This window comes from Telopea speciosissima, chromosome 9, assembly GCF_018873765.1.
Source record: "Telopea speciosissima isolate NSW1024214 ecotype Mountain lineage chromosome 9, Tspe_v1, whole genome shotgun sequence".
Classification (NCBI taxonomy): domain Eukaryota; kingdom Viridiplantae; phylum Streptophyta; class Magnoliopsida; order Proteales; family Proteaceae; genus Telopea; species Telopea speciosissima.
In genome coordinates, this window is record NC_057924.1 from 7696746 (window position 1) to 7714830 (window position 18085).

Here is an 18085-nt window from a genome sequence, read left to right on the forward strand (position 1 = left end):
GTTAAAGAATGAACCAATTGCTGTTTCCCTGATTATTAAAATTTAATAGACTCAGATAACTGAGAGCTGCAGAGTTGAATTTGTTTGGGTGTCTCACCTCAAAATGGGGATGGAAGAGACTGAGGAAGGAGAAACAGTATTGTGCATTCAAATGCTTTCACATGCAGTTTCAAGGCATCATTTTAAACCATTTCTGCAAACCAAGCACACGTAATACATCACCCTCACATGGCCTGTCATCATATCCAGCCTGCCACCATCAAATTTTCACCATCACTGTGGACCAGATCATTGTCATCATCGCTATTCCTAATCACAGTTTATTTGCAAAAAACACAACCCGCAAGAATCTCAAAAAAAAAAAATGTCAAAGCTACTGTTATGTGCACATAACAAGAAGATGGATTTCACCATCCCAAAAGCAAGATGATACTGATTCAAGGTCCTACTTTCTAAAATGTGTCGGGGATCACCTTGTCGCAGATCTGGCACTCATGGATGAATGATAACTGGTGCTTCTCTGTTTCCTATATGAAGTATAAACATCATCGTACTGACTCACCTCATTTGGATTAGCTGCAGCTCCGAGCCCCAATCGTCCAGAGCTACTGGATCCTGGTTTCCGTTCTACACTCCCATCAGCAAAAGTCCCTGTCTCAGGGTCCACCTGCAGATTTGGGGGAGGAGGTATGCAAGCCCCTCCCTTCCGAACAGGAGGCTCCATCTCATACTCATCCTCATCATCATTCGATTCAGATGGTTTCATGGGCCCTTCAGATGGGTTTACCTCTCCAATCTCTTTGAAAAACCGTGAGACTCTCTCTAAAATCTCTGTAGGAGGTACAGTGGATGGAGGGATCACGGTAGGGATGTCCAAAGGACTCATCGGAGAGTAGGGCACCCCACTTCCAATCTGCATCTTCTTCACCATTCCAGGAATAAGGCCAGGAGGGAAGAGGGGATAAGGTGGTAGCTTTTCTCCGACATTAGCTGTTGAAGTTGGCAACAAATTGGGGGCAAGTGGAAGATTTGCTGGTTGAATAGGGGTAGATATCGGCACAGCACCTGCAAAAGGAGTGGTAGTGACTGGTGGGTAAATGCCACCCGGAACTGTACTCGAAAGATATTGCTGATTTGCAGGTGGTGCAAATTGGGAAATTGGCATGGATGATGGTGTGGCTGTAGAAGCTTGTTTATCTGCTTGCTCCTGATCAGAACCAATTTGCTTGTCGGGTTGCCATTGGGAAAGATTCTGGGATGGTGCCTGATGTGACAACCCTGCAGGAAAAAACAGAACAAGTAAATATTTGCAGGATAAAAAAGCAAAACAAAACAAAAGAAAAGCAGCATAGCATAGCTGTATGTATGGTATCACTTGGGAGGGAGAGAGAGAGGAAAGACTAACTACCAATGTTGCTAGAAGGGTCTGCAGAAGCAGAGGACTCCTTTGGAGGTCCAGAAAATGAACTACTGGGTGGCCCATTCATCATTTCACTCTCGAGGACATAAATAGTCTCACGGTCATAAACTTCCTTTGAAGCCCAGAACAGCAAAATTTTCTGCAGCCGAGACTGATTTGCCTCTTTATTGTGAGGATTGTGATAAACCCTTGCAAGCATTGTCCCCAGAACAGGTTTGAAGGCAAGGGCCTCATTATCAAGGTCAGTAGGATTGATCCGCCGCTGCAAGCTGAAAAACTTTTTAGGGTTAAGGTCAAGGGACGTACAGAATACACTTATTATTCTATTAGCATCACATAATGTAAGTATATGCAGTGAGCATAATCTTGTCACATCACTCTAAGCCCATAAACATCCTCCAGTGTCATTAAATAGAATACAGTGACAGAAGAATTTAAATTCAAACATCCTAAGCTCCAAACTAAAAACTTAAAAAACATGCCATGCACTACCTCTGGATATTGTTAACATCCCAGTAGTAACAACAGAGGTCTTGCTCAATTTTTGTGGAGCGCTGTGGTTCACACAGCAAGAGGGTGGGAAGTAGAAATGGAGAAAATAATAGCAGGAGGATAGGAAGTACAACTGGTGAAAAATAATAGCAAGTGTTCCAGGGTTCTGGCTTATGTACACAAAATTAGAATCTGTGATTAAAGCCCATAGAATGTTACTGATTAAGCAGTCAAAGAAAACAATTTCTTGCTTAAAATGGAAAAGTGCTATGAGATCAGCTAATCAATTTGTTTCATCAATTAAAACAACAATGGAAATGCACAATCAGAAATATGGACAATTTTTTTCTTTTATGTTTTTGCATTGTGAGTTAGAAAACCATAGGCAAGTGGGAGGTTCAAGCTTCTGGCAGGGAAACTGAGTTGTTGGATCATGGATCACTAAGGAAAATCAGATTGAGAACTGGAAGCCAATAGATTAGTCTTTAGCAAGTAAGATAGCCATAATCATGTTCTCAATTCTCAGACCCATGAAGAAAGACACCAGAAGGTATGAGATAATGTCCAACATCAGTCGACCAACATACTTTAGGAATTTTGAACTAGCAATAGATGTTCTCAATTGAGAAGCTAATGCCCCATGAAAAAGGTACATCTGTCAGCCTCCTAAAAAGGTAGGAACTCAACTATATTTGGAAGCATAAGAAGTCTCTTCAACCGTCATCAAGTGGTACTCCCATTCTTCAGACTTCATAGATCCACTGAAAGCTTCACCAATTTACATTGGCTGCATGATTTTCTGCCCTATGAGGACTATGGATATTTTCTACATTGAGTTTGAGTTCAAGCACTGGACAGTTTGTTGACAGACTTCTCTTCACCATGTGAAGCAGATAAACACCGTGATGCAGATTCATCATCGAAATGGGATTATTTCTTTAGAAATAAGTCTAGGGTTGGGATATATATGTTGGCCCTTTGATCCCAAGGGTTTTCTATGTAATAGGCCACTTTAATGGGCCTAAACTAGGGGTACATAGGTTGCATATGGGATTAGCCCAATACTTAGTCTATTTTTATGTTTTTTAATTGAACCGGTTCAAATTGGTTGTATCCAATTGGTTCAATTTAAGTGATTTAATTAAGTGTCTTTTATTTTAAGTTATTAGGGGTAAATAAGTCTTTTAACCTTTTAAAATTTTAAGTTGTTCTAATTAGGTCCCCACCCTTCCACGATTTAGTGAGGGAGTGTTTTGTTTAGATTAAGATTTGGCCTATAGCCTTATATTATAAATAAAGAGAATCATGGGAGGCTCCCACACAGTTGAATAATTTAAAAAACCAGAATTGTGCTGCCGCCATTGTTGTTGCTGCTGCTCCTTGTGAGGTTGCATCCTTGTGGTTCTATCAAGGTGGAAAGGGTAGGTGGATTTCCAATGACTCCTTGCACCATGACAGCTAGGAGGATCCCTAAGTTTGAAGGTGGTTCTATCCTTCTAAGTTCTCAGTTGCTGCCACTGAAGACCTGCAACTTCCAGTAAGTTCACCTCTGTCCAGCCTTGTTCCTCCATTAATTTTCATTCAAGCATTGTCTACAGCCTCCCCCCATCACCTCCTTCACTCGATCCTTGCTCTCAGCCCTTTCCACCCCTAAAACCTAAATCCCCTAACCTCCATTAAAGCCCTACAAACACTAAAATTTCCACAGCCTAATCTAGCCATTAGAACCCCACCATATTTGGATCAAACATTCCCCTCCCTGTTTGGGAAACTCGATCCCAACCCTAGCCCTAAACTCCCATTAAAAACCTTAATTTTAACCTAAATTCTACAACCCGAAACCCTAACCCTAAATTTCTAAATTTCTAAATTTTTATTTAAACTTCATTCAAACCTATATTATTAGCTTCTCCTATACCTGCCTATTAAAACCCTATAAGATTTAGCTCCATTCTCATAAACCTAACCCTAATTCTGCCCATTCGAACCAGCAACCCCCTTTTGATCCTGTTGCTTGGCCTCTAGTAGGATTCTTCTCCTATCTAGAGCTACATTACACCGAATTAGGCTTATTTTAGTGAAAATTTAACCTTGGGTTTGGTTATATATGGGATGGGCCTTTGGTCAAATGGGTTTTCTTCATAATAAGTCATTTTAATGAGACTAAATTATGGGTAGGAGGTAGGAATAAGGGATTTACTTTATTAGTTTACTTTGAGATATTTTATTTCGTTAAATAATTGTTATCTCCTTGGTTGTTAAGGATAGGATTAGAGTCTTAACTGAATAGAACTCTTATTCCTACTATGGATAGAAATTTAATTATGTCAGACACCCCTTCTAACTAGGTGAGGGCGGGCCTTAGTGCAACGGTAAGGTTGCTGCATTGCAACCTAGTGGTTGTGGATTCGAGTTAAGAAACAGTCTCTCCATGAAGTCGGGGTAAGGCTGCATACATTATGACCCTCCCCAGACCCCACAATGGCAGGAGACTCGTGCACTGGGTACACCCTTTTTACCCATTCTAACTAGGCAAGACAAATTTTTAGTTATATGGGACATCTAGTCCTATTATGGATAGAGTTTCCTATTTCTTTCTTTTTTCAAGTACACTTTTAGCTTCTATAATACTGATATAAGAACCATAAAACTCCGTACGATTTTGTTATTGAATAAAATTGGCTATTGATGCTTCTATATTCTGGCCGACCCCATTTAGTTGGGATAAGGCTATGTTGTTGTGATGCCTCAATGTTCTGTGGGATTCAGAATGCTCTGTTGTGAGATGCAACAACTACTTCTTCCATTCTTCTTCATCATGTTCACCATCAAATCAGGTCAGTATTTTAGTTCTCCACTCTCTTCTTATTCATATTCTACTTGCTGGATTTCTTCATTGTTTCCATCTGTGAGTCCAAAATCTGATTTCATATTTGGTAATTCGATTGTATTCCATACACACCAAGGGTTTCACAATTTGATCTTTGTGTTGTTGTTCCAAGAATCCTAATTCTAGTTGGATTTCTAGTTCTACTCTATTTAAAGATCAGATTAGATTTTCTGTTTCAGATTAGTATTCTTTATTATTGCTGAAATCTGTTGATGTTTTGAGCCATAAAGATATGTAATGTAGCTCTAAATAGGAGGCAGTCCTACTAGAGGCCAGGTGAACAATGGTTCTGAAATTGATCAGCCAATTGGGGCAATAGGCTGATTTGACTCAAAACTAGGATTAAGTAAGGGGAATGAGTGAATGTGATATATGATAATGATGGGCAGGCCTAGGGGAAGCTATTAATGTAGGTAGAATGATGTTTAATTAACAAAATTAAATTTCAGAATTTCAGGGTTAGGGTTTCAGGTTTTAGAATTTAGGTCAAATTTAGGGTTTTAAGTGGGATTTAAGGGCTAGGCTTAGGATCAAGTATTACTGGCAGGGAGAGGGAGGTTCGACCAGAATTTGGGCTAATTCTGATGGCTAGAATAGACTGGGAATTTTACGGTTTATAGGGCTTTAATGGAGAAGAGGGAATTTAGGTTTAGATGGCTGGATAGGGCTGAGATGACTATCGAGTGGAGGGGATGATGTCAAAGGACTGACTGAAATATGAATCAGTTTTGGTGGTTGGTTGGGGCTGTAACTGAACTAGGGTTTAGGGAATTCAAATAAAAATTAAGGGGGATCGATTGGGAGGAAGAAAATGGAGATGGGGCTTCAAATTCACTTGCAGTTGCAGCCGGTCTTCAATGGAGGCAGCAGCTATGTGCTAGAAGGATAGAACCACCTTCCAGCTGAAGAAGATCCTCCCAGCCGTCACGGCGTAAGGAGTCAATTGGATTCCACCAATCCCTTTCCACCTTGATATCCACAAGGATGCACACACTCACAAGGAGCAAAGGAGCAGCAGCAATGGCAGCCAAGCAAACACGATTTTTTAATTCAAATAAACTGTGGGGAGCCTCCACAATATTCCATTATTTAAAGTATGGCCTTAGGCCAAATCCTACTAGAAATTAACCTCTTCCTTGATAAATCATGGAAGGGAAGGAATTAAAACTAAAGCTAATAAATTAAAACAATAAATTGACCTATCTATCCCTAATAACTTAAATTAAAAGACACTTAGCTAAATAACTTAAATTGACCCAATTGAACCAATTGGATGCAACCAATTTTGAACCGGCTCAATTTTAAAAACAGGAAAATAAACTAAGTATGGAATGGAAATTACTAGAATGTAAACCTAAGCTATGGCTCCCTAATTAAGCCCTAAGTTCAGGACTTCTTCTTCTTCTTCCTACTTGGTGCTGCATCAATATGCTATCGATTGTAAATTCTGAAATTCTGTTTTAAAATATCTTATCCCTAATAGGATAACTTTATAACTCCAGATCAAACCATTTAATCAAACTCATCTTTTGAGGAGTTATTTTTTGCCAAGCCCATTTGAGTTTTGATTCTTAATTATGATTATCAAATATGTCTCTTGAAAGCTGGTTTCTAAACCTGCCACTGCGATTCTGGTTTCATTGGATTTCTGAACCTAGTAACCTTAGACTTTTACAAGCTACCTCATGGTTGCTCTTGTAGATTGTAAAACATACCTTTCAGTCGCATGCCTACCTATTATCGTTTATCCAAAAAGGGAATGCATATGAATCAAACAACACATAACATGAAGAAGAAGGTTAGATGAAAAACCGTGTAGAGAGTGAGTAGGACCTAACATTGAAAAAAATCTTTAAAGCTGATGAACTGGGGTTTCCGGCCAGTATTGTCAGGCACAGACCAACCATAAAGCCGAACTGCATTAAAGCAATTTGTTCAGACCAAGAGATGAATTGTTTTGCGAGGTCAAAAGAGATGCCAAAGACAAGCACAAGGTTTTGGGGATGAACAACTTTCGCAAACCTTCAAGGAGGCCACTTGTGATTCCTTGTCTAGCAAAAATTTGGCATACAGCGGAGTCAATCTCCGATTCCTGTATTCAGGTGCCTACCATCTCAAGGTTCAAGGAAAGTTGCTCTGTTAATGTTCACAGAACAAAGTATACGGTTTATCCAAAGTGGGGGTGCATATGACTCCAACAATGCAAGTAACATGAAGAAGGTTAGATGAAAGAAATCACATATACATGAAGGAGATCTAATTTAGGTAAGAAATCAAATGTACATAAAGTAGGATAGGATCTTGGTAACAGATGTAGTAAATAGCATCACATTGTTTTAGCCTAGAACCTGATAACCTAGTCATGCTTTGACTAGACATATAAACCAGATCCATTAGCTCTTATGAGGAGAAACAAAAACAAATACATTCAGTAGGCTTGTGTAAAAAGTTCGGCCTAGGTTGACATTCTTGTATGATCCCTATCACTGTAGGTCGACCTTCTTGTATGTCACTGACTGGGTTGACATCTTGTCCAGGTTCAGAGACATTACGCTTGATGCTCAAGCTTTTAGCCTTACAAAATTAATACAAACCCACACTCTTTAATATTGCATTGTAGCCATGAACTTTGGCGAAGTGGGTTAAAATTTCATATAGTTTTGACAGCTTGGAGGATGCTCTAACTCATGGATGACTCAAAAGCATAGTTCAAAATCTCACCGAGATCTCGGAAAACTCGAGAAACTCGAGCTTCTCGAGACGAGTTATTATACGAAACAAACAAAATGTAAAAACTCGACCGAGATTTCGAATATTTCGAAAATCTTGGAGAAATCTCAGTGAAATCTCGAATATTTCAAGAATCTCGACCTCCTCAGTACTCAGAGTCATATTGTCAGTATTGTATTGTTGGGACTTGGGAGTTAAGATGTGGAAGACTAGGGCAGTATGATGTCTATGACTTATGTATTATTCATTGTCCTCAGGTTGGGTGTCTATGTAATATGCATTGTGAACACTTCATTGTATCTTGTGGTTTGTAGTAGAAACTCAAGTCTTTAACTATGTCTTAAATAATATTCAATATTATGTGCATAATTTACTTGTTTTACTTGCCAATTATGTCTCATATCATTCAAACAATGTGTAGAACAGGCAATATTACATTAAGGGTTCGGCTTTTATTGCCAACCAGGGTGCAAATTTTTTTCTATATGTTTATTAAGCCTAAAACAAGCTTACCTTAAAGTTTCGGAGCCAACTATGGCCATATGCCCACCGAAACATAATTCCAAAACATTAAAAAAAAAAAAATACACTGTCTCGCCGAGATCTCGGAAAACTCGACCTGGTTGAGACCAAGTTTTAAAACCTTGCTCAAAAGGATAAAGCATAAAAAGAATTCTCCATCCTCTAGAGTCAGCCAACAATAAAATAAAGGCAGAAACTAATACCAATATAACGTAAAAGCATGCAATGATCAGTTTAGATTTTCAAGTCTCACTCCCCTTAATGTAAGGTTAAATAACGAATGATCTAACCCCAGGCAAGATCTTGATCTCAATCAATAAACTTCATATTAAGGGAATAAATCAGCAAATAAAACAAAAGATAGAAGAGAAGATGGAGGGATAGAAGGGTAATGGGGATAGAGGGCTGTCTCAGCCGTGGACCTCTCACCCTCAACTCTCTCAAATGATGGTTTGCAAAAGCAAGCTTCATTTTTTTTTTTCATTCATCCAATTCTAAAACTGTTGGCAGAATCGTGGGCTAGAAAAGAGAGAATGAGAGAATAATTGCTTATATTAATTGATAGGTAAGCCCCTCTTTTTATAATAGAGGAAAAAGTTACAAGAGACTAAAATAGGCGATGTAGGACTAAAACCCACATAGCCGACTTACACTTAATAACATAAAAATTACCCCCAAAGGACCAGAATACCCCCAAAGTATTCTGGAGTACATATTCCAACACTCCCCCTCAAGCTGGATTATACAAATAAGTAAAGAAAGAAGATCCAGCTTGAACTAAAGAAAAAAGAAACTCCATAATAATGCTAACACTCCCCCTCAAGTTGGCGCATACAAGGTACTAATGCCCAACTTGAACAAAATGGGAAAAATAAGTTGTAGCAGAATCCAGCTTCAAGACGAATGCAGCTCCCAAATAAACCTTCAAGAACTTGAAAAAATAGATCTTCAAAACTTGGGCAGACTTGATCAGCAAACCGGGACTGGAATGTTTTCCAACAAAGGCAGTTTTCACCAATCTTCTATCGTTGTCCATTGATGAATCTCTAAATGATAATCTTGAAGATTAGTAACTAGGGTAGCGAGCAGATGAATCAAGCAGCAGAAAAGATCAAGCAGAGGAAAAAATCAACCTAACTGTAGAACCTCATATCGGCAAGCAATAACCAAACATCTTCAATACTTTAATACCAATCTCCCCCTTACGGCAAACTCATCCCAATAACAAAGTAGATACCCATTGGCAATGGTGAAAACTCTGATCTTCTATGTTTTGCACCAAGTGTTTCTGCAAGTTCTGCTTTCTGCAATGGCTGCAGTATACTATACATAATCCCCCCCTCACGTGTAGTACACGTGGACATAACAGAGATGATGTAAGAGATAGGGCAAAAACCTAATATTCCAGAATTTTCCAAAAGGTGCTAAGGGTAATGGAAAGAGAAGAAATGGCAATTTAGAAAATACCATAAACCTCCAAGGCGGTTATGGGGTATATGCCAAAGGTATGGTTTGGGAGGTGGTGAAGTGAAAAGAAGCAGTGGGATAATGAACCATGGACAAAGCAACACAGTAATTTACAAACTATAAACTCCCACATGCTAAATAGAACTGACGAAGATATTTGGGCAGCAATAGATGTAAGAAGCCTCAACAAAAAACTTGGATCAGATCTAAGTTTGTGAACAATGCTAGGATCAAGCTCTCAAAGTGAGCCGGAGATGAACCAGAAAAGCTTCACATAACTGAATAGGTTCGTAGTTGCAACCAATAACCTTGGAACACACTATTGTAATCCCAAATAAGCTGATCTCCAAGGTAGTAGATGCGAGTCTTCAATAATGAAAGAAATTCGATTTCCAATAGTAGGATATTCAGTCTCAATACTAGGGCAGCAGTAATCCATATAAAAACAGCAGTAACATGTCAATCAGTCATGCTTACAGAAGCTAATGAATAAAACCAGAATATATGAAGTAAAGCTCAATAGAACCAGCAAATATAAGATAAAGAACCCGACAGATCCATAGGTAGTTAAAGCAGCCGGCCACATAGGAACAAGTAAAAAAATAGGTTGATAATTGGAGAACCGAGCCATAAGAATGAACCTGAATTTTTTCCAAAAAGAACTGATGAATGATACTGAAATATGGGTTGAGTACTCCTCTGATGGTTATAAAACTCTCCTAAAAAAACCAGCAAGAGTGGACTGCCCTATCCCTTAGATCGATTATAGTTAGGGTTTTGTAAAAAACCCTGTAAGTGATGATCGATTGTAGGGAAGGGGGCTTCAACAAAAGTGATGATGACTTGTCAAATATGATGTCTTCTGGTAATAGATGCTGACCACAACTGCGGGAATGGATCTCCAGTTCGAATAACCAATCTCCTTGTTGATTGAGACTTGATCTTCAAGTGGGAGAAACACCAAAAATTGCAGAAAAAGTAGGGCAGCAGCTACCTTGTGTAATAGACCTTCTTCAAGCCATGAATAGTTGAAGTAGAATGTCCCTCTTGATTGCAGAAACACCTCCAAAAAATTCCAACAGCAGCAAGTAACCCTAACCCTAAAATCGATGTGTTAGGGTTTTGTAAAACCCTGAAAATGAGGATTGATTGGGGTTAGGAGTCTTCAAACACTTGAAAAGACGCTAATACTGAGGTCGAGTTGTCCTTGTAGTTGGAGTAATCATCCCTCCTAAAATCAGCAAAACCTGAAACCTGTAACCCTAATATCGATTTGAGTCAGGGTTTTAACAGGTAACCAAAAATAGCAGGCTGTGAAGGTTTTGCTATAAGTACAAATCTAGCCATCAGAAAGTATCCAAACTTAGGTCGATTAAGGCTTGTAGTAGTAGGGAATCACCCCTAAAAAATCAGCTGCATCTGAAAGGGGAAACCCCAAAATCGATTGGAGTTAGGGTTTTGAGAAAAACTTGACAAGTTGAGATCGATTTCGGTATGGAGGCTGGAAAAGTTAATAAAAGATGGAGAGAAAGAAAAAAAGGGAAGGAAGACTATGGAATAGGGTAGAAGAGTGCTGGAAAAGGCTGCATAGAAAGCTCCAACAATGGAGGATCAGTCTTCATTAGGTAGAAATCAGATCTCCAAAAATTCTGGACAACTCCAATATCGCAGGTAAGGCTCCAGTAGATTTCGAACAGAATTTTTTTAATAAAAAAAGGTAGAAAGGGAGGGGGGCAGCAACTAAATCATTGGTATGCTGTATTTACCTCATTAGTGCTGCCCCTTTACAAGGTTGAGAAGAAGAAAAACAGAAGAAAGTGAAGCCGAGAAAGGGAGAAGAAGGGAGAAGTCGATTGAAGAGATGGATTAAGGTTTTCTTTCTCTTTTTCTAACCTAGATCAGACCAGCTTTGATACCATGTTGGCAGAATCGTGGGCTAGAAAAGATAGAATGAGAGAATAATTGCTTATATTAATTGATAGGTAAGCCCCTCTTTTTATAATAGAGGGAAAAGTTACAAGAGACTAAAATAGGCGATGTGGGACTAAAACCCACATAGCCGACTTACACTTAATAACATAAAAATTACCCCAAAAGGGCCAGAATACCCCCAAAGTATTCTGGAGTACATATTCCAACAAAAACTTACAATAAGGCCTCTATATATAGTGAGGGCTTAACCAAAATGATACTTGCTGATGAGAAGCTGCTGCTGAGAGGCTGCTTAGAAGCTACTGATGAAATGGCTTGATTTGAAGACAAATTGGCTGGTCCAATTCTGTCCCAAAGTTAGGGGCTGGTTAGGCTCGAATTGATTGGTCTTGGCTGGTCTCGATCTTCTTCCTTCGATTGTATGTCAATCCATGCATGGAGCTGGGATCTACATCACCCCTACAACAGAACATGCCCAAGACTCAAATTGGCAAAGTGATGCAGTTAAGATTGTCTAATTGGGTCAATTGGGCCTCATAAAACTTTATTTTGGCCCATGGTTGGGTTCTATAGACCTTAGGCTTTTCTTATTTTGGGTCTATTGATGTAAAGGGCCTAATATATAATATATACCTTGGGGATAATGTTAGTACACAGGATTAGTAGTTAAATTAAGTGTTTGAGTTAGATTAGGATACTTAATATCTAGATAGAATTCTGTTTGAGTTTACTTACTTTATTGAGTGTCTTAGAGTTATTAGGAGTCCTTTTATGAGTCAAAATAGGAATTTTAGAAGGCCTATATATATGTAATACATCCCCCCATCAATTAGAGATGATTTGAATAAAGAATATGAGTTTTTTTAAAGAGTTTTAGTGCAGTTAGAGTAGTGCATACGGGATTGGTGTCCCAGGATTGGTGTCCCAAATCTGATTTTTTCTTTTCTCTTCTGTTCTCTTCTTCTTTGTTCTTTCTCCTAAGAAGATCGATATCATCTCTCTTCCCTCCCCTTCCATCAATCTTATTTCTTCCCTTGACAACGCACTTGCTTCCTTCATCTCAGGTTTGATTACAGATTTTATTATTGGGCCTGCTTGCATCTGAGATCCTTAATCTGGATTTTCGGATTTCATTACAAAGGAAGAACGATAAAACATCTATAATGTCGCATACCCAAAAAATATTAGAAATTACAGGTAAATAATACTGCTATTTTCCTAAATAATTACAAAAAGTGAAGAAAAAAAAAGAAATGCAATAGATAAAAGGCACCAAGAGAAGTACAAGTAATTTAAACGCTATCAAAGAACAGAAAGGGGAAATTGCAAGAAAAACAGAATAGAACCAATTCACACATAAGCAAATAAATTCTTCATACAAGTGCGCTTGTTTCACCGTAACATATTTCACAGGATTGTTGAAAATCAATACAAATTAGTATAAGGATTAGAAAGGGATGGATATGTTAAACTGAAATGCAATTTAAAAAAAAAATGGAAACAACATCCATTTCAAAATTCAGGTTTTTTTTCTCTCCCAACGTAGTGATGATATCTTGATCATTGGTACCTTTGGCACCCATGGAGGACTCCACCCCCATCACGTGGCTTCATTCTTTCCCAATCATGTTAAAATGTGCTAGTTGGTCATTTATAACCAAAAAATGTCAAATGACAGAAAAATATATAAACTTTATAAATAATAATTATTTTTCTGTAAAATATTTTATGGTGAAACAAACGCAGCCTAAGAGAAATCAAAATTTTGCCCAAGATCGATTAGGCACTAAAGAAGCACCTGTCAAAAAGAATGTCATTGGCAAGGTAAATAATATGCAACTGTCTCTCGGAATCATCAAGAGCAAGCACCCTTTCTTTGAGAGCTTCTGCCAGAGCCGGTGCAAATGGTGACCTTTGCATAAACCACATCTTGGCACCCTTGATTGATTCTTTAGTACCAGTGAGATTGTTGAGAACATTATTGAGCTCAGCTCCTACATCAGAAGGAAGTGGTCCAGAGAGGCCCTTGAAGGACTTGGCTGAAGGGTCATAATCTGGTCGAGCCTGGGCCATAAAATGTTGAGAATGCTGCTGGTGGTGGTGGTCATAAAAGGGAGGAAAAGGGGGCTGGTGCAATTGAGTCCCCAACAAGGAAGCAGAAGCCACAGCACCAGCAGCTGGGGGATTCAAGGGAGAAGGGTTTAGTGGAGATGGATTCATCATGGGGTTTGGAGGCATCATAGAGGAAGGAGGGAAGGGAGGATTGAAAGGGGCACCTGAGGAATGTGTAGATAACCAAAGCTTGTAGTGGTAGTAATCATGCCCCTCAGCTCCGAAAAGAAAACTATAAGCAGGATTGTCTTGCTGCTTATCACGTATCATGGATTCAAATTCAGGGCCATTCTTGGCAGCATATTCAACAAGCTTATCAATGCGTTTGTGGAGCTCAGGTTCAGGTGGGGGAGCAACTGGAGGAGGGGCAGAATCAAATGGGCCAAGGTACGGTGAAGGAATATGGTGAGGGGGCAAATGAGGTGGAAAGGGCGGTTGTGGCTGCTGCTGCTGTCGGAGATGGAGTGGATGGGAAGGGTGGTGTGGATGGGGATGGAATTGCTGTTGCTGCTGTTGCAATCGATGGAAAGGAAACTGTTGAAGAGAAGGATGTGGGGGCATAAAAGGAAGACCATGCATTTGCTGAGGAAATGGCTGGTGCTGTGGATGAAACCCAAACTGTTGCTGCTGTTGGATGTTGGCTGCTTGCTGTTGCTGTTGTTGAGCAAAGGCCATAGCTGCTGCAGCTGCATAGTCATGAGCCTGCCGATCCATCACCGCTACAGATGGAATAGCTGAGAAAAAACGCTAGTGGTTAAGAACCCCCTTTAATAGACTTCAGAAATTTGCATAGGAAAAGGAGAGTACAAGCAGTAAAGCACACATAAATTTTTAATGAACATTTCCAGTACCCCAAAGGAACATCCAAATATATTCCTAGGACAGCCACTTACCAAGTTTTGATACTAATAATAGGGGTTGGTTTCCCTTAAAACTCTTCTTTATTTTTTCTTTTGAAGATACGAGGTATAGACTCATAAACAAAATATAATAGTTGAATACTTAATCCCCTATAAGTCTATAAAATCCCATAAGGGAAATCAGTAAATTCTAAAATTACTCATTAAAGACGAGAACAGATTATTAATCCAACAAAGACTACTTCCTGAACCAAATGTTGGACTAAAACAACAGCTTGGTGCACAAGCGATAATGAAAGTGATATCATATAATAAAAGGCTACTTCTTGAGGGTTTCTGCACGTCAGTATCTGCCTAACTCGGTGTTGTGTCCCTAGGGTTTATTTGGTCGAAAACATATTCATCCAACGGACATTATTCCTCAAACCAAATATTGAACAGAGCTTACATATTAATTAAATCTGAGCTTACATATTAATTAAATCTCAATTGGACATTATTCCTCAAACCAGATCCAAGAAATGGTGTTCACTAAGATTGAATTCCTTGCAACAGTGGAGGAAATCATAGCAATTGCACTCAAGGAAGTTCATATTATGGCAGTGGAACTCTCGTCTTTCAAATATATAACAAAGGGAATTCTAAGGTGGTTGTTCTTAACATTAATGACACAAGTGCTCTCTCTCCTAGAGAACCAAACCACTACCATGGATTGCAGATACCTCATATCCCAGTTTCAGAATGTAAAGGTTGCATTACATCCACCAATCAGTTATTGATGTTATTTGGGATTCCACTTGATGTATAAGCCAAATCATTTAAGAGGAGTGGTCCACTATCTTCATTGTAAATAAGTTTCAAGGTCAATGAAGAGTCTATGTGTCTTCTCATTAGAAAAATAAAAAGTAAAGGAGGGGAAAGGAAACCAAAACCGGAAAAATAAACGGCAATCCTTCAAAACAATGTTAACATGGAAATGGTTGAATACCAAACAGTAAGGTAATACTAGCAATTCTAGAAATGAAAACCTTTGCTCATACAACATCAGTCAATCAAATAGTGAGGAAGAAATCATAACCAGCAGTCACCACTAATTGAAATATTCTAGTGAAACATTTCAGTACAAAGAGAAAGGAATTGCCAATCATTTCTGCCCAACTTTGCATTTTGAAGAGACCAAGACTAGTGGAATTAAAAAAAAAAATAGCTTTCTTTTCCTCCTATAACTTACATGGCTAGTAATGGGGAGAGAGAGAGATACTTACAGGCGGACGCTGCACAATCCCCTGGAGAGTTGGAGATTGGAACGAAAAATGCTGCTAAAATTAGAGACTGGAATGAAAAACGAAATGCAGATTGCAGAATAGACGGAGATCACCTCTGCAACCGTTGCCAGAAGGGAAGAATGAAATTAGAAGAAGAGGGGACTGAAGGATTTGCGGTTTTTGGAGTTTTAGGATTTCAAACCAGAAACCTGGGAAAGAAGGGCGTGAGTGAAGGTAAATCAGGATTTGTAAATTCTACTTTTGATTTCTTTTTCCTTTTTTTTTTTTTCCTTTCAAAAAACGTATTTGAAGATGTTGATATATTATATATGTTTAATATGAGGAACAGAAAGGTCATAAAAATTTGTATAAAATCATAGCGTCCACAATAAGCTATACAGCTTCCAGTTTCCACGATGAAAAATTAAAAGACGAAGTGTCAACCAAGCTCATGTCTAACAAATAAAATGTAGAAAGAATAAAAAGAAACTATCTTCCGATGTTAGTATACAGAGATTGCATTTACAGTCGATTAACCTAAAGTAATGAAACTCAACTTTCACTACCAATGGATCTGGAACTCAACATAATGTGAGGCAAATATTCAGACTGACCTTTCTACGAAATAGCTAATCCAGAATGGGATTTTCGCTTCCGCAGATACTGAAAAGATGGAATCACTGCATCAAAACCCTGTTCATTGTCTTCTGAGAAATATAACTCCGAACAGCTTCAAAGAAACAAATACTAGAGTATTGGATTTTGAAAATTATTACGACTATAAAACCTAACTGCGTACCTGAAGCTGCTCGGAGAAGATTGAAAGCCAAAAAGCCAACTGCTTCGAAATGCTTTCAAGCAGGTTCAGAATTTTACTTCAAGTCCAGACTCCAGAGCCGGTTGCGAGTCTTGCGACTTGCGAGTGGGGGGGGGGGGGGGGGGGGTACCTGCCAAGCGTTTGCTCTGTGCGACATGGTCCCAGGTAATCGTTTTAAGATAATTAATTTAAGATTGGTTGCGTGGTCGCTGCGTCAGCGCGGAAGGCCAATGGGAACGTCCACTCAGGTATCCAATATGGGGCAGGATGGTCATTTTGTCAATCTTGTGTCTTGGCGTAAGGGTGCACGATCAAGAAGCCCCTAGAGAGGGGAAGGAGAGCTGCCCATAGGCCAATTAAAAAGAATCCGAATCCTCTCAAGTGAGCCCAGTGCCCAGGGGTGCGTAGTGAGCATCCAACGGCTGGGCTGACTGTATGCGCACGGCGATGTGTGTTGGTGCACATCCAACCAGCCCAACTGTTGGATGCCCAAATCCAATGCTAGAGAGGAGCCCAATCTAACGGGGGAGGTCTCGAACATGAGACATGTCAACAGTCGTTGCTATAACGAGCAACACCATAATCAAATGCGCTCAGCGATTGTTGGTGATTGATTTTATTTGACATGTGGCTAATCCAAACTAAATACTCTTTATCAAACCATTGGACACAACAACATAAATTATCCAATGGTAAAATGCTGGTCTAAACATAGGATCTCCTTCCTAAGCGGTAGGGTTCTTTGTCTTTTCCTTATATAGTATAGAAAAAGGTCTCAATGTTGCTGGTGTAGGAATTCTTTCCCATGTCCTCTCACATAATGACTCAAGAGGTCCTACGGATACTCTACTCAAACAAAATATGGGTAAGGGTGTTAATCGGTTTAGTTTAAGATACAATATGTTCAAACCGAATCGAAAACCATTTTATACGCCCAAAACTGAAATCAGTTCGGTTATATTCGGTTATTTATTTTGTTTATGTACTCAGTTTCATTTGATTTCGATATTTTGGTTTAAGTGGAAATAACCTGTTAAAACAAATTACGCTGGGATGGAAATTCCAACATCATGATTCATGAAGATATAATTTCACAATGTCCAATTTGTTGTCTTTCAGTTCTGTTTTGCACAATTCAACAAAGAAACCCATAGTAGGTAATTTCAAACAACTCAATAAAGATACATGATTCTAAGGTTTAATATGGTTTAGGTTCAATTTGGTTCGATTCGATTTTTACGAATTATACTTTATTTAGTTTGGTTCGATACATATAGATGACTTTCAATCTAAAAGAGAAATCGAACCAAAGAAAATTTCATTTTTCAAAATTAAAACCGAACCAAATTTTTTGGATTTAATTCCATTTGATGATCACAAGTCACAATTACGTCTTGAGATGGATGGAAGGTGGTCATTATGGGTTTTTTTTTTGGGTCTATCCTAATCAAGGGCCCACAGGCCAACTACAAGTTAAGGGGAAAGGCTAAGACAAGCTCCCAATCTACAACTAAGGGTGGGGGAGGTGGGGGAGAAGGCTAAGACAAACCCACAATCTAGTGCAAGAGCTACGTACAC

General features: G+C 39.0%; 1 protein-coding gene across 2 annotated transcripts; it reads right to left on the reverse strand.

Moving 5' to 3' along the window:
- Positions 1–135: 135 nt before the first annotated feature.
- LOC122639290 (calcium homeostasis endoplasmic reticulum protein) lies at positions 136–16569 on the reverse strand. 2 transcript variants are annotated; one of them, XM_043832111.1, is made up of 5 exons: positions 16490–16569; positions 13730–14299; positions 13252–13630; positions 1409–1689; positions 136–1278 (listed from the first exon to the last, which is right to left on the reverse strand). In XM_043832111.1, the coding sequence occupies exons 2-5, from the start codon at positions 14277–14279 to the stop codon at positions 470–472; spliced, it is 2019 nt and encodes a 672-aa protein (XP_043688046.1). In that variant the 5' UTR covers positions 14280–14299; positions 16490–16569; the 3' UTR covers positions 136–469. The 2 variants fall into 2 exon arrangements, with proteins under 2 accessions (XP_043688046.1, XP_043688045.1); XM_043832110.1 differs by having other exon boundaries at positions 13252–14299.
- Positions 16570–18085: the final 1516 nt, after the last annotated feature.